Here is a 23918-nt window from a genome sequence, read left to right as displayed (position 1 = left end):
GTCAGGGCCAATTAGGAAACGGAGCGTTTTCCACGCGAGTATTCCAGTTTTCTCGTAAAAAATATGGAGGAAGAAGAATAAGAAAGCACTTGGCTGAAAGCTGGTTCCAGTTCTTTATTTCCTCAATCTCCTTCTCGTACACGCACAGACAAGTGCACGCACACATTGTGTATCGATGTGAAATGACTAGCTATTATGATACCGGACAATGAAAACTGGAAATGTATCGTAAATGAGCACGACTTCTTGAAATGAGACATTTTCTCTCGGACGATGAAATTCACCTCGCCTTTCTTCCCTTTCGCAAGGTGTGACGAAAAGAGCCAACATTACGAAAAGAACTAAAATAAATCGAGCAACGCGAATCAAATTATACTATGAGAAGACGTGGTTTACTCTTCAATTTCTCCCATGAAAATCGCGTGGTTTTAATCGCACGATTATTGGTTATTCCTAGATATGAAGAGAGACAGAAAAGAACTTCATCGGTGATTGTCAACGCACCTTATAATCATTCACTTTTTTTTTGTTATTTTCTCTTATTTACTTTCCTCTCCCCTCCCCCTGTTAAATTATACAACAGAAATGTAAGTGTGTAAAGATGGGGAGAGGGTTTGACGGAGTGGGGGAGGGGGCCGATACTACTAACACAGGGAGGAGGAGTTCCATCAACTTTCCCTTCAACCTGGCGCCGAGTTATTCCAGCGGATTTCAGACCAGTTACCTTTTAAATGGATCATTTTTCTTCATTCAATGGGAATTGCAACAGCTGAATCCTTTTAAAATCTCCATCGTAATGATGATGATCAACATAATACGTTCGCCTAGATGAATCGTCACCTGTTTACAGGAGGCGTTCGTTGCTCAATATTGCCGCAACGCGACACCCAGTCGAATGGCCTTCCAGATCGGTATAAAAGGGCTGGGCGGCCTCTCTCGAGAGACAGTCTTGAAGATCCATTGACAGTAAACCGTCGGGCAAAAGTACAGCAAAGGTGAATATCGAGTTGTGCTTTATTACGTATATAATCATTCTTCATTGCATTTTGTTCATGTTCTTGATTCTGCGTCTAGTTTTTGTTTGTGATTTCAAAATCGATCGTGGCGACAAATCCCGTCTAGTGACTCCTGCAGAAAATGTTAATATTCAATAGTGTAATATATATATATATATATATATATATATATATATATATATATATATATATATATATATATATATTTCATGTGTATATTGTGTTTGTGCCTGAACGAGTACATGTTATGTATATAATCGTGAACTGCACCACAACTTATTCATTAAATGATGAGCAAAAAAAATGCACAAACACACGCATGCACGTACACTTATACATATATATATATATATATATATATATATATAAATATATATATAATATATATATATATATATATATATATATATATATATAATTTTGTTTCACTGCTTTTTCTCGGACATTTTATATAAAACATTAAAAAAGGATTTCCCCTTTTTATTATTGATATTACGTTAATATTATGATCATAGTTATGTTATCTACCACAAAGAGATTAATATTTCAACCTTCGTTTGGGGGGGGGGGCTAAATGTAAAATTTGGACCAGACTAGCAACAGGTGATTAGAATTTTGAAGAGATGAAAAAGTAAATTCTACGGGAAAAAAAGGGTACTTTAGTAGGGGATACGCTACTCAGCATTAGCGGAGGTTTGCGTTCGTGTTGCGATTAGTTTTCATTTCCGTTGATTTTGCGGCCGATTATGTTTGTGTAGAGTATTTATCTTAAGACAATGATTGACGTTGTTGTTCTCAGTAAATTTCGTCGTTACGAGAAATATCTTTCATGAGATGAAATCTAACTTGAATTAAGGTAATCGCTGACACTTTGGTGGATTTTCTTCAGGAGGAGAATAATCCACATCGGGATTCTTTAAGTCTTTCACTACTTCCGATATAAGCTGATTTTTGGGGGGGGAGGTATCTTCGTGATGTGTAGTATATATATACATACATAAAATATATATGTATATATAATATATATATAATATATATATATATATACATACACACACACACACACACATATATATATATATATATATATATGTCACAGCTGTACATTTCCATGCCAGCTTCTGAATGTTGTTCATGAACAGAAATGAACACTTCAGGCAGTTGTATATCTGCGTCCATTCGTAAGTTCATCTTCACATATTGACGGGTATTACATGCGTACATACGCATATACATAGGTTAAACGTAATCAATCGTAAACGCGCGTAAGAAGTATTAAAGAAAATACCTTTAAACTGCGCAATATACAGTTAAGGATTTGTTCTCCTTAAAAGCACTAAATGTGGACCACCGGGGAGAGAGAGAGAGAGAGAGAGAGAGAGAGAGAGAGAGAGAGCTAAACAAACTCAATATGCTGGTGGCTTAGCAGCGTTTTCTCCTGCTACAGCGCCTTCGTCAGCTTTCCCTATGGCTGCCGTCCAAGTAGAGCATGTGGAGGAATGCGTAAGAGAGAGAGAGAGAGAGAGAGAATTTTGAACAAAATGTCCCGAAATTAAATGCACTACCATTGCAGGCATTCTGTGACATCGTATGTATGACATCAACACTTCTTTCATCAAATCAACCATATATCGGATATTCTATCCTTACTTGCACCAGACTTTTTTTTATAGTAAATATGACTATAAAACACCTCTTTAATAAAGTAGTAAATGTCCTAAAACTGTTAATTCGCGTTTTTTAAGTCAAAACAACATTCATATATATGTATTCATTCGCTGAAAAGCAATCCTAAGATGTAAGCAAAACTATAGCCTCCTATTCCGACTATGTAGAGAAAGATCATCGCCCAGAACCAACATGGAGCAAAATATCTGGAATATTGCCAATTCGTATCCAGTTCCGTGTACTCCTGACACATATACAGTATATTGTCTTACTCCCCTCTTCGACCTCCCATTCCCGACCACCCCCTGTTTTCTAGCCCCTAGTGCTTGTCCTCCACGTGAGAGAGCTATCGGCTAATCGGCAATAATAATAATAATAATAATAATAATAATAATAATAATATAATAATAAGCGGGATTTGTGTAGGCACCAGAAGTATACGTAACCACGCGTCTGATAGGCGACTTCCCGTCTCTTACGCTAACAATTTCAAGCCGCTCTATAGCTGCTAACAATATACCGGACACGCTCGTTTCCTTTACCGTTGCTGTAGGTGGTGCCCCGGAGTAAATGAGACGAGGTTTTCACCTCCTCCAGGAGAATTTACAAGAACGTTTCACTTGGGAGAAACATGGAGACTTCTTTTTTTTATTCTTTTTATGGTGTACTGTCGTTGGCTACTTTCCAGAGACTCCTACGGGCTCGAATTCCCAAACTTTGAACATCTGTTACTTGTAGTAGTTCTCGTTGTTTTTTTTTTCCTCCTCTATAATTTCTCCGGTCATTTTCGGCGGCGTTATTTTTTTTTTTATTTAGTTTGTCGAATTTGACGCCTCGGAGAAACTCTTCTGGCTTTGATGCTCGTCAGGCACACAAGCGTTTACGCAGTTTGAATGCTTGCTAACTCTTGATGACATCCAGGAAAAACAAATGGACTATTCTTTTGATCTATTTCTTAAGGGGATGGGGTTATTTTGATCATTTCTGATTTTTGGTGGGTTGCTTTACTAACTTTCAAGCTTCACAGAGAAATTGTGACGCTGAAAACCGGTTTACATTAACGTTTAAGACTTTCTTCGTCTGACGATCTCTAGATGACAGTCGAAGAATTGGGTAATGATCAGCAATCGATGCGTTTCTCTCCCCTCCGTGATATCCAGACAGCGTGTGAGCGGCGGGGGTTGTGTGGGGGGGGGGGGGGGAGGGGGGTGGCAAGTTGTTCGTTTCATTTCATATTTTCAAAAGGCTTTCAGCTAACATCAAATCCAAAATATAAGGAAGTCGTAAAGTTCAGAGTTCACTGACTGGCCCTGGTATATTCGCAGATCTGGCGAATGAGATTATCATCAAATAAACGTTATAATGGGGATTTATTGTTTTGCTCCAAAACCTTGCAAGTCTACTTATTCAGCTTTATAAAAATGTTCATTCCCGTATCACAACAAAATTCAGCATTCGATCGTTGTTCTTAAATACGCAAATTGCTGTCATCTTTGTGAACTCAAAAGTTCTGTATTATGGAGCACTTCTCTTGTGTCAATTGAGTGCTCTCAACGACTGTCCGTCACATCGACTTTTTGCAAAGTCGTTAATCACGCCGATGCGTCTGCAATCCTTACAATAAAATCTAAGGTAGAAGTCTTCCAAGGTATTGCCTGTAGCTTCACTGGTCCACCGCTTTCCGCTCAGCGAAAGCATAAAATCGTAGTGCGAGCTATTCGTTATAATTATCACAAACATTTTTCTTTTTACGCTCTCGGCCATCTTTTATTCAACGACTTGCTGTTGGGACGCCGGACTTCTATGTCCAATTTCTGGAATCGTGGAAAACTAAAAGAGGTCATAAAATCATCTCTATTTCTAGGCCATGGGAATCTGTCCATCCAACTGAGTTCCCTCCAAAAGAGGGAATGTCATTTGGCATTGAACATCATCCGATGGGACAGAAAAGAACTAATCACAGCCTCTTCCTCTCATCATCGATAACTCACATGACCTCTACCATTGTTCCCTTCAATTCTGCCTCCAGCCAGACTTCGGCTTGAATAGTAATCATAATTCTGAACGAAGAATAGAAAGATTTTGTGTCTTTGAAGGTTATATGAAAGTGCCTGTAAATATATTAACCAAACCTGGAAACATTTTCCTGCGTTCAATTTTGGATATCTCCATGTTGAATCTTTAAAATCATTCGTTTATTATGTAAACTGTTTTCCAATAATTATTTTACAGAAACGCTCTGTAAACTAGAAAACTGTAGAGCACACGATATCAAACTAACGCAACGCTCAACGAATTAAATCTTATTTTATTGGAAAACAGTTTGCATAATAAGCGAATGATTTTAAGATTCGACGTGGAAATATCTTAAAATAAACGCAGGAAAATTTTTCCTGGTTTGGTTAATAAATTTCCAGGCACTTTTCATGTAACCTTCAAAGGTGGTATTCTGGTAAGGTTTCTTGAGGTACTTAATCTTGTGGTGTGTGTGTGTGTGTGTTGTTGTGTGTGTATAAATATAAATATATATATATATATATATATATATATATATATATATATATATATAATATATATATATATATATATATATATATTAAGATTAAGTACCTCACGAAACCTTACCAAATTACCACACTCAAGAAGACAGTGAGCGAATAAAAATAGAGAAGTGAAATTTCTCCTAATGCTCTAAAGAGAAACGGTGAAAATAAAGATATCAGTTTAAAAAAAAAAACGAAGATTTCTTGTAAATACAACGCTACAGATCCTCAGAATTCAGCAATGAGAGAGAGAGAGAGAGAGAGAGAGAGAGAGAGAGAGAGAGAGAGAGTTTTGATAATTGCGGAGTGAAAGGCCTTGCCGGATGAAGACAGGTGGCTGAAGAGAAAGGAAGTGAAAGTGAAAGCCAATGGAAAGGAGCTATAGCGTGAAACATCAGAGAGAGATAGAGAGAGAGGTTACTGAAGGACGCCGCCTTCAGACCCCACCCCATCCTCCTCCCCTTTACCCCAGCCTCCATCGTTCTATCCGCCACCACAAACCCTCCCCCTTCGATGCCTTGGGCCCAGAAATCCCCCCTGCCAATTTCTCTCCTCAGAAAAAAAAAGTGGTATTAGGTGAAAGGGAGAGACAGACAGACAAAAAACGAAAGAGCGGAGAATGAATTTAGTTGGGAGAAAATGGCCGTCGAGTGAAAGGGCATGTAGACTTGTGGACATAGATAGATTGATAAAATAGATGATGATAGTAGAATGATAGATGATGAGAATAGATAGATAGATAGATAGGCAGTACATTGTATTAATAATGAAAATTAAATTTGATCTTTTGAATACCGTGGAGATACACTGACAAATAGTAAGCTTTACATTGTATTAACAATAAATAATGTTATTAAATTGTCTTATTCTTTACCGTATAAAAGGTATAGAGCACAACTTCCTACAGTTAGGATTCCCTACCGACAAAATGGAACCGAATCTCATGATTCTTCATGAAAGATTTAAGAGCTCGGATGAGAAAACGGATAAAGATCGTTGGGGAAAATATTAGAACGAATTGTATCTTCACTATAATTCATTGCTCATTTTGACACAATCTGGACTTTTCACTTTTGTCTTAGCGATTAGAAAGTATTGGAATTAGTGCTCCCAAGGTGAGGGTGGAAAGCAAGATAGAAAAAAAGAGAATATGAAAGGAGGTAAAGTAAGAGGAATGAACAAAAAACCTTAAGTAATGCCTACAGTGCAACGCATGAGGTGCACACACCGGTACTTATCCACCATCCCCCTCCGCAGGGTTGAGTTATGAGTTACGTAAAAAGTTATTTTTCTAGCCTACTTGACTACTATCTAAATCAGATACCTAGATGCGTTATGCGTGATTATTGCCTTTATTTTGGACGTTGTGATTGCGTAACCAATATATTTTTTATACTTAATTCAAAATAAAAGGAAATAAATAAACAGAACAAAAGACGATCGCTACAACGCTTACTGTTTAACTCGTAATGATGCAAACTTTCAAACAACACCTTTGCGTAATAAAATGAGATACGTCCAGTCAATGAAAATGAAAATAATATTGTTGCAGTTACGATGGCGTAATCCAATGTTGCTGTAGACGATGATAACGAGGCGACGCACTGTTGTGGTCATATATGGCGTAAGACAATATCAACTTACTCAATGCGTCACGGTGCATGGCATTCCTCTTCTGTTCTACGACGACCGGAGCTGAGATCATGATAAAAGGCGGGAATTTGATGAGAGATGCCTCTCTTGAGATTTATGGGTCGGCAGGTGGTTTGAATAACAGAGAGAGAGAGAGAGAGAGAGAGAGAGAGAGAGAGAGAGAGAGAGAGAGAGAGAGAGAGAGCGTTGTTCAAGTAAAAGCGAACATTATAGAATATTAAAGGAAGAAAAGAGAATGAGAGAATGCCGAAATTAAAAGTAAAAACAAGAAGTAAACGGGGATGATATACGATAAACAAGAGAAAACGAGAGAGAGAGAGAGAGAGAGAGAGAGAGAGAGAGAGAGAGAGAGATGGGAGTAGAAATGGGGCTAGTTTTTGATGTGATCTTCCGAATTAGAAAGTGAAGGGTTATAAAAAGTTGTGGCGATCGGTTATTGGCTAATGTTACCCCTGTCGCTGACATTACTAAATGTCTCTGGTTCCCGTAGTCTAAACGCTTATATAAATATGCTTTGTATGTATTCGAGTATACAAAGCACTACATTATATATATATATATATATATAGTATATATATTATATATAGATATATATATTATATATATATATATATATATATAATAATAAATTAAACCATTTACGACGATCACAATTATATCGCCGGGAGTGCTTCCATCGGCCTAGAATTACCAGCAATCATTAGACAGCACGATTACCGACACGGGTAGCAAGCGTGGTTTTAAGGTGAAAATCCTGCCACTAATCTTCACAATAAGGAGTTCTGAGCCTACAGAGGCTAACGGAGAAGGGTTTCAACTGATGAGATAGGAAAAAACGAAGAGAAAAATCTATCGCTGGCAGCGGCAAGTCCATTATGTGTGCGGTTACGCTTTCTCCCCGGATGTAGTCGCTGGAAGAATGAGTTTCACTTACGATCTCTCTCTCTCTTTCTCGGCGCGCACGAGCGTATATACTTATTATCTTTTAGATGAAGATGATACTACACTTCATAAGTAAATGAGTACCATTACGATTTATTTCCTTTGTTGTTTTTAAACCGAACTTTATTATTATTTTTTCAACGAGACGCAAGTAAATCCAGACATTTTATCAACTGATAGATAGATTAATTCAACTATGCTTAATTACTTTGTATCCTGTTGTTTCAGGAATTTGTCTCTTCTTCTTTGACATAAGTTTATTGTGGTTAATTACTCTTTATGTTTATAGCACATTGTTTATTGAGGGTGCACGCTAACTCTTCTCATCCTCGTCCACAGATGCTTCGGACAGCTGTGTTGGGCGTGGTGGTGGCTTTGGCGTGTTCAGCTGCAGGCGCTCCGGATTATGCCGCTCCGCCTTCACCAGGTTACATCCAAGTAGCACCACTGTCGTCTTCCTATGGTCCGCCCAAGGAAGAAGTGTGCTATCCCAAATACCTCACCAAGACCATGACGAAAGACGTGCAGAAGACCGAGCCTCACTATGCCACGGTGACGGTGCCTGTCCTCACCACCCAGTACGCCTACATCACCGAAACTATCGTGGCCCCAAAGACCATCATCCAGTACTCCACAATGACGGCCTACGCCGAGCCAAACATCTACACAGAGACAAAGGTTCTGTACGATACCAAGATGGTGACCGTTCCCCAGTACATGACGGAATCCGCATACGGATACAACACTGCCAAGCAGTACTTCACCGAAACCGATGCCATTTACATCACCAAAACCGAAACCCAGAGTTATCCCGTGACGAACGTCGTCACCAAGACAGGCTACGAGACCAAGGGATACTACGTGACGCAGACCAAGGTTCAGCAACAGTACATCACCATAACTGTCAAGAATCCTTATTACGTCACTCAGTACGAAACAGAATACAAGCAGGAGTACGTCTATAACACCATCACGCAGAACGTCAACGAATACGTGACGATGACCGTCTACGCGACAGTTCCGGAATACCACACCGTCACCAAGTGCTCGTCCACGATGATGTACGGATATGGATACTAGAAACTATTAGCCGTAGAAAATTGACAGGCTTAGATAGCCAATCTGCGTGACCCTCGCCGTCCGTCCTCCCTCATCGCCGTTGTTTCTGTTCATCTGGAAGCCACGGCCACGCCCCCAGCCCCGAGCATCTGCTGTACGCCCGCCGCCCGTGTCCCCTCGAGCTCGACCATTCCCGCGCAGGTTCTGCAGGCAGTAACCTGTTGGGAGGAGGCATCGACAACTTAACATCTTTCTCCTGCGATGCCTCGGGTTGAGTGAGAGGGGACTTAATCCCCTTCTTCTTCTTCTTTCCCATGTGAGATCGAGGACTGCCCACCCTCGATCTTACCCCAGGACCAACAACATCGGTCCACTTTTAAGTGACTTTATGTCGCCCATTTTGACATCACTTGTGTAAATATACTTAAGTAAATCTTTATTTATACTAAAGTGTATTTCTATCCTATTCGTGTTACCAACAAGCAAAAAAATGGGAGGTAATTCCATAGTTCATCCGTTCTGGTTCCTGCAAGTTCCCGACACTGTTGTCTAATCGTAAGTTTTAGTAAGTTTTTAATTTAATTTTTTTTATTTATACAGATTTTTGGCATTATGCCAAGCACTGGGGCAAATGAGCCCATTCAGCGCTGAAACGGAAATTGACAGTAAAAGGTTTGAAATGTGTTACATGAGGAAACCCTCACACTTGCACTATGAAACAATTGTTAAGAGAGGGTGGATAGTAAGATGGAAGAAAGATAACATAAACGGAGGTACAGTAAAAGGAATGAAAGTAGTTGCATGAGGTGCACTGATGGCACTACTGCCCTACGGATAAAGTCTGTTTCGATGAACCCATAGCTCGACTGACAGATAGGCTAGCTATCCCTGATAGTGAATACCGGCCTTACAGAAGCCTCTTTAAAGGGAAAACCAGCAATTTATACTTTACTGCAAAATATATTTTAACGAAGGCAAGGTTCCAAACGACGCGACGTAAGTCATGAAGTTCCCTTCACTTTTTTATTAGGCCTATATAGCATAATACATCTTATTAACATCAGCTAATGAATGTGGTACAAGATATTTGTGTTTTTAACAAAATGCCATTATCATTATTATGATTATGCTGATTCTTATTAATATAAATAGCCAAATAATGATAGGTAATACAAAATATTTCACATTCATATGGAACATGTCTACAAGATCTGTTTGAATTGCAAGCTTTCCACAGAATATGGTGTTAATATTTGGGCCTGGAAGGAAACAAAATGATCCCGAAAAATAAGTTAATACAAAATAAATATATAAACAGGAAAATTTTCCTACAATGTAATACCGCATTTCAACTATGAATATCTGAGGCCTAAATACTCATTAAGGAATAGCGTATGTATTTCTAATGACATTCACATTACTTGCTAAGGCTCTGCATTATGCAAATTTGAGTTTGACACTCGAATGAAGTCTCCGTCACCAAGAAATCTCAATAAATCAAAATACCAGAATATAGGTGTGTAGGCTACACATCTTTGGTCCCTGTTCCCCGACGCCTGTATTGCTCTTCCTTCCTTAAATCTTCTGCTTATTCTTATACCTTGAACTTTTAACCCGGCATAAACAAGGTTGACTCTCCAACAACTCAGTCTATAAAATAGTGGCTTGCGTACTCCATACTACCTCTACCACCTTTGCAAAAGAAAAGATATGGGAATGACGCAGCGTTGATCATCTCAGTTCAGCGGCTAACTCGACACTGAGTAGTACAAAAGTACTTCCCGATAGTTGGCGCCAGGATCCAGAGCCCGATTTTCACCTTTCCAAAATGAACTCGTTTCAACGAAAAACGTTGTTCTGGAGCTTTTCTCGTCACCATGCGCATTAGCATGATCGTTGATATGTATGGTAAACCGTAATACATAACGGGTATGGGCTTCCAGTTACCAAATATATGTAGATTCTAGTCCCCTTGTGATTTTATGTACAACCAGGTTTTATCGTCCATTAAAAGTACTGTGATAAATAGCAACCAATAGCATGAGCAAGCGACGCAAATTGGCTGAGTCAAGTTGTGAAGAGTGAAAAGTAAATTATGATCTTGCTAGTAAATGTGTACAATATGAGAACGCACCCTAATAAAAATTCTATAAATATTTTATAGAGCGGAAAATAGGACAGCTTACATTTTTCCTCCTCATATTATCACTTTTACTCTCAAAAAGATAATCTGCTTTTTGTTGATTCGTACAGTAACCTCAGCGGTGCACGTTGGCTAGATTACTTTCATCGTAATTAAGTACTCATGGGATTTGCTATGCTGGAAATTGGAGTAAGTACGAGAAATAATAGGCCGAAATCAACCTGGCTGAGGAGTATCTATGAAGGCACAGTAAAATAACCTTCAATAACCTGTTTGCATTGCGCTGAAAAAGTTAGTTTGTGAGCTGTAACAAAGGGCCCAAAAATAAATTAAGATGATGATAAAAATAGATACTGCAGCCGTCTAAGCACCTTAACCTCTGTTACTCATCCAGTTAAAGCAGAGGTCCTCCTCTTTCCTTCACCAGCGATTGTTTCGACACTTACATCCGCTTTCCACAGCCTGATCTGCTCATTAACAACACTCACTCATTCACGTTGCAGTCTTGCTTGTCCCAGGACCACATTCCACTACATTGACATTATGGGATGGAATACAGAATTTAGGCCAAAAGTCAAGCACTGGGACCTATGGAGTCATTCAGTACTAAAAGGAAAACTGACAGAAGGAAGGGTTGAATGGTGTAACAGGAGGGAAACCCCAAAGCAGTTGCATTATGAAACAATTGTCTAGGAAGAGGGTGGACAGCAAAATGGAAGAGAGAATATGAATGGAGGTATAGGGAAATGAATGATAGGGGTTGAAGGGACACTGTATAAAAAGAAACTTAAGCTATGCCTATGGTGACATCACTGATGGCACTATTCCACGTATGGAGCATTGACTCCATAAAAAAAAAAATATTCATAAAATCCCGCCCCCCCCCCCTTTTTTTTTTTTAGCTAATATGTGCAATATTATTTGAGTCTTCATATATACTGTATCTCAATTGGTAACATATAAAAAAAAACTAGGTTATTTGATACTAAGTTCATTACATTATGCTACATTTAAACAGTGCTACGATATACAGGAAAAATATATATCCTGTGACTGACAATAAATGGAGCTTTCCAGACAAACCTAAAAGGATCTCCTTTAGTGATGATATTTTCGAAAATGCTGGAAGCAGAAAAGGAGAGGATTGTGGTCTTTTATGAATAGCTAATAATTGTCAATATTGCTCCAGTTAATTTTATTACAGGTGAACTAATACCTTAATTATATTTTGAACATCTCTGAGTAAGATATTTAAATGCTTTCACTAGCAGCATGGCCAAATGGAATTTTTTTTTATTAATAATGTAAGCTGCTGAACAAATTCTAAAGCAGCTCATTAACGAGTGTAACACAAGCCTACCTTTTCAGTAACAAGCTGCAGTTCATGGATGTTTCAGAGTATAAAGTGTCCACTTTGCAGAATTTATTGACTCAATGAAAATTACCTTTTTTTCATGGGTTTAAAATAACTGAAGATTTAATTTAATATATTATATAACCTGTGACTGACAATAAATGGAGCTTTCCAGACAAACCTAAAAGGATCTCCTTTAGTGATGATATTTTCGAAGTGATGATATTTTCGAAAATGCTGGAAGCAGAAAAGGAGAGGATTGTGGTCTTTTATGAATAGCTAATAATTGTCAATATTGCTCCAGTTAATTTTATTACAGGTGAACTAATACCTTAATTATATTTTTGAACATCTCTGAGTAAGATATTTAAATGCTTTCACTAGCAGCATGGCCAAATGGAATTTTTTTTTATTAATAATGTAAGCTGCTGAACAAATTCTAAAGCAGCTCATTAACGAGTGTAACACAAGCCTACCTTTTCAGTAACAAGCTGCAGTTCATGGATGTTTCAGAGTATAAAGTGTCCACTTTGCAGAATTTATTGACTCAATGAAAATTACCTTTTTTTCATGGGTTTAAAATAACTGAAGATTTAATTTTGGAACACAAAACTTCATACAACAGCATTTTAATAAAGTAATATTGGGCCATAAACTCTACCACATTCATAGAGTACTGATCCTCTTCAAAAATTTTTTATTATTATTCAGTAGTTGAAACCTACTCATATGAAACAAGCCCACAAGGGCTATTGACTTAAAATTCAAGCTTCCAAAAAATATGGTGTTCATTAGGACTAAGTAAGAGTTACTAAAGGGAAATACAGAAAGAAGAGATCCCACTTAATAAAAAAGAAAAATTAATAAATATAAGTTGAATAAAATCAATCTATCACTCTTTTCCCACTAAGCTACTGTATATCAGGCAGTAATAATAGCTGTACTATGCACTGAAGAAAGATAATGACATTTATGAACTGAGCATATTGCATAGTAAATCTTGCTAGCTTTCCTGTCAGGCTTACTTTAGTTTTTCATTGTCTTTGTCTCTGAAATATCTTATGTTTTAAGCATTCACATTTTATATAAGACAGCCACACAGAAAACTACTTTTGTGAATAAAAGTAGCCACACATAACTAATATAAAAATCTAGTCACACAGCTACTCCCTAGCTCTGCCATGGACAAGGGAATTAGGGAAAGTACGGGTGCAACATAGTGCAATGAGGTCTTCAATAGACCAATCACATTCAACCTAATCCATCTCTCTCTAATCTACAGCTCTGGTCTGTGTAAGTGTGAGTGAGAGAGAGACTACACCTACCAGACACTATTCATTTATTAAGAAATAACTATAGTACTTCAAATGAAGGCTGTCTCACAGGTTACTTACTAAATATACAGACTACCGACAATATTCAAAAGATCATCGAGACTGGGCTCAAGAATAAAAGCAGAGTTTGACACCAACATTTTTACATCACACAAAAGACTAGCATTAGCCATATCTTGGTCAATGCATTATCCAATTATCAATTTTGTTATTAAGGGGATAATTGTATGGCCTAAACAAAGGGTCCCAAGTCTCATCTGGTGTAAATAGAAGATATAGACCAGCAGAGAAGATAAAGAAATCAGTGGTGAAAGAAAAATAAAAAGGGGGTCACAATGCAACTAAAGTCAAATGGAAAAAATGTTGGAAAAACATTTCAAGTACAATACTTACAGAGAAATATGCAAGAACATTGTAGGCAGTAACCCCAAACAGATGGTAAATCATGGAAAAAACTGAAGACTATGGAATGCTGTTACAGCTTCTACACTTGGTTTACAGTGTGCAAGGGAAGGTGCATCACTGAATCTATTAAGTACAGTAATAGCATGACAAATAAACTATTAAATCACAAAATCCTTTACTAAGTGAAAAATATACAGCACTACAATGTACTGAACAAGCCAATTACATGCAACATGGAAAATATTATATAGTGAAATATAGATAATCTTTAAAGTAATTTAAATTTTTCCTAACATACAAACCTGAAGGTCTTGACATAGGGATTTAGCTTGTGTTCGCAAGCTAAATCTTTATGTAAAGACCAAAGGTTTGTATTTGTGTAAGAACAATTCTATCTTAACCAGTAAGGTGGTAAAATTCATATAGTATATAAATTAAGACATTTCATATTTACAAGCCTTGGATCTCTTTTTACAAGCTGGAATACAATACTGTAAAATCCTATACAATACACTCATTTCTCTTCCAGTAAAACTGTTCCACAAAAATGATTTGAATGAACAACCACTTGCTTAGTCTATGCCCAAGGATATAAAGATAATGGTACTAGGAAACATATGAAATCTGATTGCCTTTGAACCCCAAAATAGCACTTGTGCTTCCAGTAAACTATCAAGGCCCTTTGTTAACTAAGAGATGAAAAAGGTTACAAACATTAAAAATAAAAGAACCACTTATGCATTGGTATTGCCCTTTTAATAATAATAATAATAATAATAATAATAATAATAATAATAATAATAATAATAATAATAATAATAATAATAATAATAATAATAATAATAATAATAATAATAAACCTACTAGATCAGAGTATCCATTTTCTAATGAAAATACCCTTTTTTCTAGGAACCAAAAATTTTACAACAAATAATCAGATTCAACCTTGCTGTTGAAATTGCTCTCCACAAAAATACCCCACAAGAATAGTGTTACAATAAGTTAATTCACAATGCCTGAGAGAAATACATTTCAGTAAACATCAGAAGCTTCACCTGTGAATAGAATTCCTATTTAACTAACAAATCATAAGTGTAAACTCTACTGCAATAACATCTGGACCATTTCTGTATTCCTACTTGAGAAGATTTTTTTTCTCATCATCATCTCTTTCCTCCTAAAATTAAGTTTGCAATGATGGTGTTCTGAAGATGACTTTACAATGATCACTTAAAATACTAATATCACAAAACATGTAAGCATCTTCCACAACACATCTTAAAACCAGTGAAGATTACTTGATACTACTAAAATCTCAAAAGAAAATTTTCTTATGATATTTCTTCATATGTGGATTATCAAACAATGAAATATCCTTTTTTAATCTAATAGATAACAGGAAACACTTTAATAACAGGTCAAGATTCTTGAACCACTAAGTAATGGAGTAGTAAGAACAGCTTTATATTTACTGCAGCTAAAAAGAGAATGCACACTTTCACTAACAGGTTACAATGAAGGGGAGCAGTGACTGCTATTGAGAATTTAATTTAGAAGCAAATTCAATATATACACTTGCGTAAATGATGTACTTGACCTATCAGTATACTAAAATAAGATTTACTTTTGCCTTCCACCACCTCCCATTGCAAGAATTTGTGCAATTCGGATAAAAATGTTGACAGCATCCATGACAATGTGGTGGGATGCATTTATTGGATCATATGGAGCCACACCCCACATGTTGGGATGAGTCTCAGCTTTGCGTACAACCTGCAAAAAAATGTAATTATCTTAAATTATGTTCTACATAACATGGCTTTCTTTTCTATTCTTCTTCAACTCAACTTCAGTTATTCAAACAGATTCTTCTGTCTGAGCTAATGTCAATTAGCTCAAAGCATATATAACCATTTATTGCCTAAACTCACAGCACAATTGTATCTATAAATACCTAGTACCACTTTTATATACTACTTTAACATTTTCTGAATTGAGCAAACTGAAAAATAAACAATGAATATTAGTCAAGATAAAATTACAGAATAGGGCAAAATTCACCTAACAAACTTACCTTTTGAGTATCATACAATAAGAAGGCTGAGAAAAGTAGCAGCCCTCCATAGAGAGAAATAGAGTACAAGGACAGACCCAAGGCTGATGTTGGGGGTAAGAAAGCAGAGCCTAATGAGGCAACTAGTACACCACCAAGACCAATGCCCAGTGGCCCAGCCCAGTTCAAGAACTTATCACTTGGGGCACATACAGCTACAGTACTTAGGCCACCGATGACACCTGCAAGAAGAGAAGACCTTAGTGAAAAAATTCTTTAATGATTAGTCCCAGTTTTACAATAAGGTTTCAATTTGCAAAAGAGAGAGAGAGAGAGAGAGAGAAAAGTTCTGGTCAGTAATTTATGCTACCAATTATATCACTTCATCTTGTGAAACTTCCTATTTCTAAGGGTATGGCAGCACTGCAAGAGCAGAGCGGGGTGACTTGAGCAGCACAACTTGCCATTAATTATGAAACTTAACAATTCCTATGTGGGTGGCCAAACTGGGGGAGTGGGGTAATTTGATGCTTCAATAAACCTCACCGCTCGTCACACTCAATGCAGCAAGTTTATAAAAATTACAGATTTCCGAGAGTCTTCCTTCAGTAGAAATGGGTTCTCTAATGTTTGTTACAGGAGACTCGTTATACATATACATAACAGAATTCTCAATCCGTTCCATTCTCCTCACAATAAAATCATAAATCCAATTTTTTTTACTGGTATTTCAACTACTTTCATGGAAGTATTTTCAAATAAAAACAATTATCTTAACAAATTTGATATTCCTGCACTGATGATCAGCTTTGACTAAGGCCAGGTATTCAAGATCAGGTTTACTTGTCAGTCCTTCTGTAAGTTAATTGAATTTGGCGTTAAAATTTAAATGTAAACGACACTATTGTCAGAGTCAGTCTACTCACCAGAACGAGTGAACTGATGGAATTACCTAAAGTTCTTCTGACCAACGCAGAGGTGATTTAAGTGTGGAGGGGTAACCAAATTTGGGATAGCTCGCTACAGGATTTTGCCTGAGAAGGATCTCAGCTGCTCTGACCAGAATATGCATAAACTACGTATAGGCCTCATTCCAATTCACTTTTAGACCCTACAGTGCTATTTTTAGGCCGTTCCAAGTACAAATCATAGAGTAAAAATTTTTTTACCTGTGATACATAAAATTTGGTATAGGCCTAGGCAAAGTAGGCTTCATGGTCCATTTCTTAAATGACTGAATCAACCCCCAAGTTCTAACTTACTCATTCAATAATATTGTATGAAAACAGACATCTCTCTTTAAATAAGCAATATTTAGACCATACTCTTTGACAAGTTTGTGCTTCTTTCCTATTATTAGGTGAACTGCCAGCCACAGCAGCAAGTCTATATAGCTCCACCTCCTCATCAACCAGCAGAGTTGCCATCAAGCCGAAATAGTGTTGCCAAGAAAGCAAAGCGAGAACTGAAGACAATGCCCTCAAGTTGACGGTCTGACTGACAGTTCTACTCTTTTCATGTGGATGTACATCTGTCGAAGTTACACGAGGACTGACAAGTAAACCTGATCGTGAATACCTAGCCTAACTTTGGCAGCATCAGTGTGGCCATGCAAATGTTGATGTTAACGCTGCTGCTCGCCACTTGCTGTGTGGTGATACCCTAAGAGATGTCACAGTTGCCAAGTAATGGTTCCTAGAGACAGTTCCATAACAAAATAGTGTTATGGCACATTTCAATTTCATAGATAGGGTCTGCCCTTCAGTTAAAGCATTAACAGCTACACTTGTAGATTTTGAACCTCTGCAATCTCTGCAAACTTGAAAAGTAGCTTATTGTCACGAGTCTTGGTTCCCACAAGTTCAGGATTATCTTGATTCTCACAAGTTCAGTAAGAAGTCTTGGTTCTCACAAATTTAGAGCTACTACTACACAATTACATCTACTACAAAATGAGCCGCTCCACTGCATATTATGCACAACTTAATGTAGGAAGTAAAAAGTCCTCAATCTTTTACTTACCAAGATGCATTACTTTACTTGACAACCAATGCATGCCCATTATCATGACAATGTTCCAATATTTAAGATTGTTTTTTAATGTTAAATCCAGTGAGAACTGCACAAAATTTTCCTTTCTTGCACCCTGACTCTCACAATTATTTTCATTTCTACTACTGTTTCTATACTACCAATACCATACCAACTATTCCCTTGATGCAGTGAGAAAATACCTGTTCTTAAAATCTGGAGTAGTTTAGAGCAAAGGCTTAAAACTCAAGGGAATTAATATCATAAAAATAAGTTTATCAGTCAAAAGAAGATACTACCAGTGTCATACTATAAGCAGGAAAAATAGGTGACAAAAACCTAGCGCTTACCAGCAGTGTACCAAGCAGCTCTGATGGCAATAGCTCCTCCAAGTGCACCAACTGGGGCTACAATAAGTCCAATCATTCCACAGTTCAACAGCCATAACATCTGTTTGGCCCCTATTCCAGGAGAATAGGGAATAGAGCTCATTGCTGAACCTGTTGCTACGAGACCAGCCAGAAGACCAACAGTTGACTGGAAAATAATTATTGGTTTAGATTTTTGGTGTAAAATGGATAAAACCATAACTTTAAAGGTAATTCTAACCAACAAAAATAATTACAGATAACTGAACAATAAACAAAATGTGACATCTTTTACTTATATCTACATCAGAGTTCCAACTATTCAGCAAGCATATTGCCTTCCTAGTCAGGGTACTAATTTCTTCTGTGAAAGGCATCTTATGATTCACGAGGACTCATCTGAATATATTACTAAATGAAAGTTTCAATATTTTAAAAAAAGCAAGCTACAGAAGCAGGTTTGAAGTAAGATAACTTTCATACCTTTCTCACATCTCTTAAAAGTAAAAGAATGAATAATAATTGCTTACTGTTGCCTGGTAAATCAAGCAAATTATACAAAGCTACAACAGTCAATGTTCTTATTGCTGGTATAAGGGGTTTTTACTTTACAATTGAATTCATATTTCATTTGATACATTGCAGTTCTCTGATAACCTCACAATTTGACTTTTTCCAAAAATTTGACAGCTCCTGTTAGTTAAAATTTATACACTCAAATATGTTTAACTATTACTGTTGACCTGCAATTTCTCACACACAGATCAGGTCATGAACAATATTCATATGAAATACACGAGCCAAAGTATTATCAATTCTAGGAGATAAAATTACTTCAATATGGTGACTTTTGTGGTCTGAAGAAAGCAATGTTCAAACAGTGGGTTTGATCTATTGTAACAGATTATCAGAATCACTATACATTATTGTAACAGATTATCAGAATCACTATACATAGTCTGCCATCAACAAAAGATAGTAGGGTTTAAAGATACTGAATAACTACTGTCAGGAACTACTACTTTAGAACTAGACGACAGTTCTAGATTTTATAGGCAACTTGTTTCCCAACATTACAAGATTTGTCCTCCTCATTCTCTGTTTGATGAAATCTAATGCACCTTCCATGCAGTACATAAAGATTATAAATATAATAGCTTTCAGGATCTACCAACACTTCAATCTTCACAAAATTCTGAAAAATAATACTTGTAATCTATCAAATAATGTGTCTCACAAATCATAAACAAAAATACATTCGGCTTTATTTTTATATCTCTTAGTGCAATGATGAAACTTCAGAATTTTATAATAATAATATTTAGATAAGTGTTATAATATGCCGATTGAACAAGTACATCACATGAATTTAAGTAACTTTTCACATAAATGATGATTTACCCAAATTTATCATACAAAAAACTGGCTAATTTTATGGAACAATCAAATTAATGTTCAAAACAAATTTGAGCTACATTACAATTATGGTATTCAACCTTTAAGATAGTGCAAATAACAGCTATTCTTGCAAAACTTCTTAAAGCATTAGAAGAGCTAATCACAGATGCCTTAAACTGCAAAGTCACTGTTGAGAAATTTAGAAAACAATTTTAGCAACAGCAATACTATCTAGATGATGGCAGTTACACCAAAACATATGCTTTCAAAACTAAAGTACCCTAATTTCAAGACTATATAAAGCAATAGCTTCCATTTTTGAACTAAATTAATTTTCAGGGTGGGAAAAAAAATATGCTTCCTTGCCAGATATAAAAAAAAAAAAAAAAAAAAAAAAAAAAAAAATGTATAAAATACAGGCAGGGTAATGCCAAATTCTACTGACCATAATTGGATGTCTTGAACATAAGGCAAAGAATCTGTGCCCCATAGGTGATCGGAATACAGCCACTGCTGATGTAGCTGCTACAGCACAAGAGGCCCCAAAGTACATGTAAGTGTCTCTGATGCGATCACGGACATGCTGTGGCCACACACTACAATGATATAAAGTTTAAATTATTATAACATTTAAGGTGTTTTCTCAGGTACTAAAATGTTTTCTAATGATGATAAATAGCAGTCTACAAACTTAACAGTTATGAAACAAGACATGCTTAAAGCTAATTGTTGTAATAACTGGATTAACTATTAAACACGTGAAAATACTGAATAACTGCAAACCAATAAGGCAGACTAATGTGTAATTGGGGCAAGTAAAACGCGTTATATACCTAAATGATGTACATACATGGGCTAACACAAGAGGTATCCAACTACAACTATCCCACTAACATGCTTTATTAATGTCTTAGTTACAAGGAGGTACAAATAGCTCCTACTTTGTAATTGTGTGTAAAACCTTTCCAACTACAACTAACACACTCAAATGCTTTATTAATGTCTTAGTTACAAGGAGGTATAAATAGCTCCTACTTTGTAATTGTGTGTAAAACCTATGTTAATAAGAAAAAAACAGAATAATTACATTAATAGAAAGAAAAATATTAAAAACACATTTCAAAGAGGTGTATCCCTAAAATAATGAGCATTCCTAAAATAATGAAACTAAAAACCAGATGATTGCAAATGAAAATGTGATTTCCAAAAACTGATTCACTTCCTTGATGTAGAAGGAAAACAATGCACCTAGATATGCTGTGACATGAAAAATCCTCTAACTTTATAAAAATAAGACCATGTAACTATATCATTTGTGAATGGCCCAAGGAAAATTTGGGGAAGCCATAAAAGTCCTTGCAGAGAGAACATACTTTCAATAAAGAGACAGTTCACTTTATATTCCATGTTATCATACAGGAAGCCATTAAAGGCTAAACATATTGTACAAGGTCAAATTGCAATTACTCACACAACGCGATCAATGGCCCCCGGCTCATTTGATAGTCCAAGACCATAATAACAAAGTGCACCTAACCCTACAACTGCACCTCCAGCTACTGCAATCTGGCCCACCTCCATGGCTGAAAATAAATAATTTTTTATAATGTTTGGAGAGACGAAAAATATCTTGGATTTTATAAATTGCATATATACATACTAACTACTTTGATATATGTAATTGTAATCATAACAGTGATGGACGAACATGGAATTTTTATTCTAAAATTAATATTAATAATACTTACCTGTATAATTTATCCAGCACTAAATCCCCAAAAACCGCACCAAAATTTACCACATTGGCAACCCTGTTACCTCCTATTCTGTCTGCCAGTTGGCAACGCTGCCGTTGACAGTTACAAAACCTTCCCTCAAAATCAGTTGTGATAGGCAGATCGTGGGGTAGGATGGGTGGGACTAGATAAATCATACAGGTAAGTATTATTAATATTAATTTTAGAATAAAAATGATATTGTTAAGATACAATAAAGTTTTGTACATACTTACCTGGCAGATATATACTTAGCTATAGACTCGGTCGTCCCGACAGAATTTCAAAACTCGCGGCACACGCGACAGGTAGGTCAGGTGATCCACCATTCCCGCCGCTGGGTGGCGGGGTCTGGAACCATTCCCGTTTTCTAAGCCATAATTTCTCTTCCACCTGTCTCCTGAGGGGAGGATGGGTGGGCCATTAATCGTATATATCTGCCAGGTAAGTATGTACAAAACTTTATTGTATCTTAACAATATAATTTTTGTACATGAAAACTTACCGAGCAGATATATACTTAGCTGATTGGCACCCTTGGTGGCGGGCAAGAGACAGCTAACAACACAATAATACTTAAACTAAATACATTAAAAAACAGGGAAAAAACAACATATGTTCTTGGATAAAATAATCCATGGTTCCTACCTGATTGGGCTGAAGACTTCATGACTACTGTCGATGAGTCTGCCTGCCTCAAGAGTTTCAGCGAGGAATGAACCTATGGCTGAATAACTCTTTGGATCGTGTCAATGGGGCTAGCCCGCTTACGCGACAGAGCCTATTCTGGATCGTACCAATGGGGGCTGACCCACTTACATGGTAGAGCCTTGACCTTTTGTCATATCAATGGAGACTCGCCCTCTTACATGACAGAGTTAAGGTTACTAAAAATAATCACAAGGAGCACTGAAGCCAATCCCGATCACCTGACCATGTTAGTACTGTTATAATCTATGAATTGCAAGAGGGTTCCCTATTCCCTCTGACAATTAACCAATAAAAACAACCACCAATAAAAGATAATTTAAACACTAAAGAAAATTACGAAGGATTAGCCTCAGCCCCTTCTCCCAGCACTGAATTCGCCGAAACATACGCTCCCAGAGCAAAGCACTTTCGTACAAAATTTTACGTCTCTTAGGTAATTCGAGGCAAACAAAGAATTACATCTCCAAAACGTAGACTCTATAAGTGCCTGCAGAGACCATGTTTTGTGAAATGCCATTGACGTAGCTATGGCTCTCACTTCATGCGCTCTTACTCTGAGAACCTTGAGGTGCTCTTCATCGCACTTAAGGTGAGCTTCCCTTATTACATCCTTTATGAAGAATGTAAGGGCATTCTTAGAAATCGATCTTTTCGGATCTCTTACAGAGCACCAAGACTTTCTTCTGTACCTCCCAGCAACTTTTTCTTCTCCGGTAGAACTTGAGTGCCCTGACTGGACACAAAGTCCTCTCTAGTTCTCTTCCTGTTAATGAAGATAGTCCTCTTATCTCAAAGCTTCTTGGCCAAGGCTTTGAGGGATTTTCATTCTTTGCTAGAAAAAATGGTTTAAAGGAGCAAATTGCTGAATCCTTCTTAAAACCCACTTTACCTTCCAAAGCTTGCAACTCGCTAATTCTCTTAGCTGTTGCTAACGCAAAGAGGAATAAGGACTTTCTAGTTAAGTCTCTAAAAGAAGCTGCGTGAGACGGTACGAATTTTTCCGACCTTATTAGGAAATTGAGGACCACATCCAAGTTCCAGCTAGGTTTCTTGATTATATGTCTTTCGTGGTTTCGAAAGACCTTATAAGGTCATGGAGATCTTTATTATTGGTCAGATCTATTCCTCTATGTCGAAAGACTGAGGCCAGCATACTTCTGTAACCTTTCACTGTTGATACTGCCAGGTTACAGTCTTTTCTCAAATATAGAAGAAAATCTGCGATTTCAGTTACAGAGGTACTGGAAGAGGATATTTTCTTCCCCTTACACCATCTTCTAAACAACTCCCAACTTTCGAACTGATATACTTTAGAGGTGGAGACTCTTCTGGCTCTTGCAATAGCCTTCGCCACTTCTCGTGAAAAGCCCCTTGCTCTGACAAGTCCTTCGACAGTCTGAAGGCGGTCAGACAACTTAGAGCGGGGAGGTTTTTGTGAAAACCTGTCGAAGTGGGGTTGTTTGAG

General features: G+C 37.0%; 2 protein-coding genes across 2 annotated transcripts in view; one reads left to right on the top strand and one right to left on the bottom strand.

Moving 5' to 3' along the window:
* LOC135223237 (growth hormone-inducible transmembrane protein-like) overlaps positions 1-23918 on the bottom strand; it is a gene marked incomplete in the record, with an annotated part of 99090 nt that overhangs the window by 40618 nt on the left and 34554 nt on the right. The window contains 5 exon segments of the mRNA XM_064261731.1: positions 10388-15890; positions 16192-16412; positions 18552-18738; positions 20413-20563; positions 21439-21550. Coding sequence (XP_064117801.1) covers positions 15738-15890; positions 16192-16412; positions 18552-18738; positions 20413-20563; positions 21439-21550 — 824 coding nt within the window.
* LOC135223226 (uncharacterized) lies at positions 862-9331 on the top strand. Its single transcript, XM_064261721.1, has 2 exons — positions 862-995; positions 8162-9331. Exon 2 carries the CDS (start codon positions 8162-8164, stop codon positions 8900-8902), a length of 741 nt encoding a protein of 246 aa, XP_064117791.1. The 5' UTR covers positions 862-995; the 3' UTR covers positions 8903-9331.

Source organism: Macrobrachium nipponense, chromosome 20 (assembly GCF_015104395.2).
Source record: "Macrobrachium nipponense isolate FS-2020 chromosome 20, ASM1510439v2, whole genome shotgun sequence".
Taxonomy (NCBI): domain Eukaryota; kingdom Metazoa; phylum Arthropoda; class Malacostraca; order Decapoda; family Palaemonidae; genus Macrobrachium; species Macrobrachium nipponense.
This window is presented reverse-complemented; position numbering and strand designations above follow the sequence as displayed.

Bases quoted from the DNA above. Each gene is read 5' to 3' on its own strand.
- LOC135223226 (XM_064261721.1), top strand. From the start codon at position 8,162: ATGCTTCGGACAGCTGTGTTGGGCGTGGTGGTGGCTTTGGCGTGTTCA.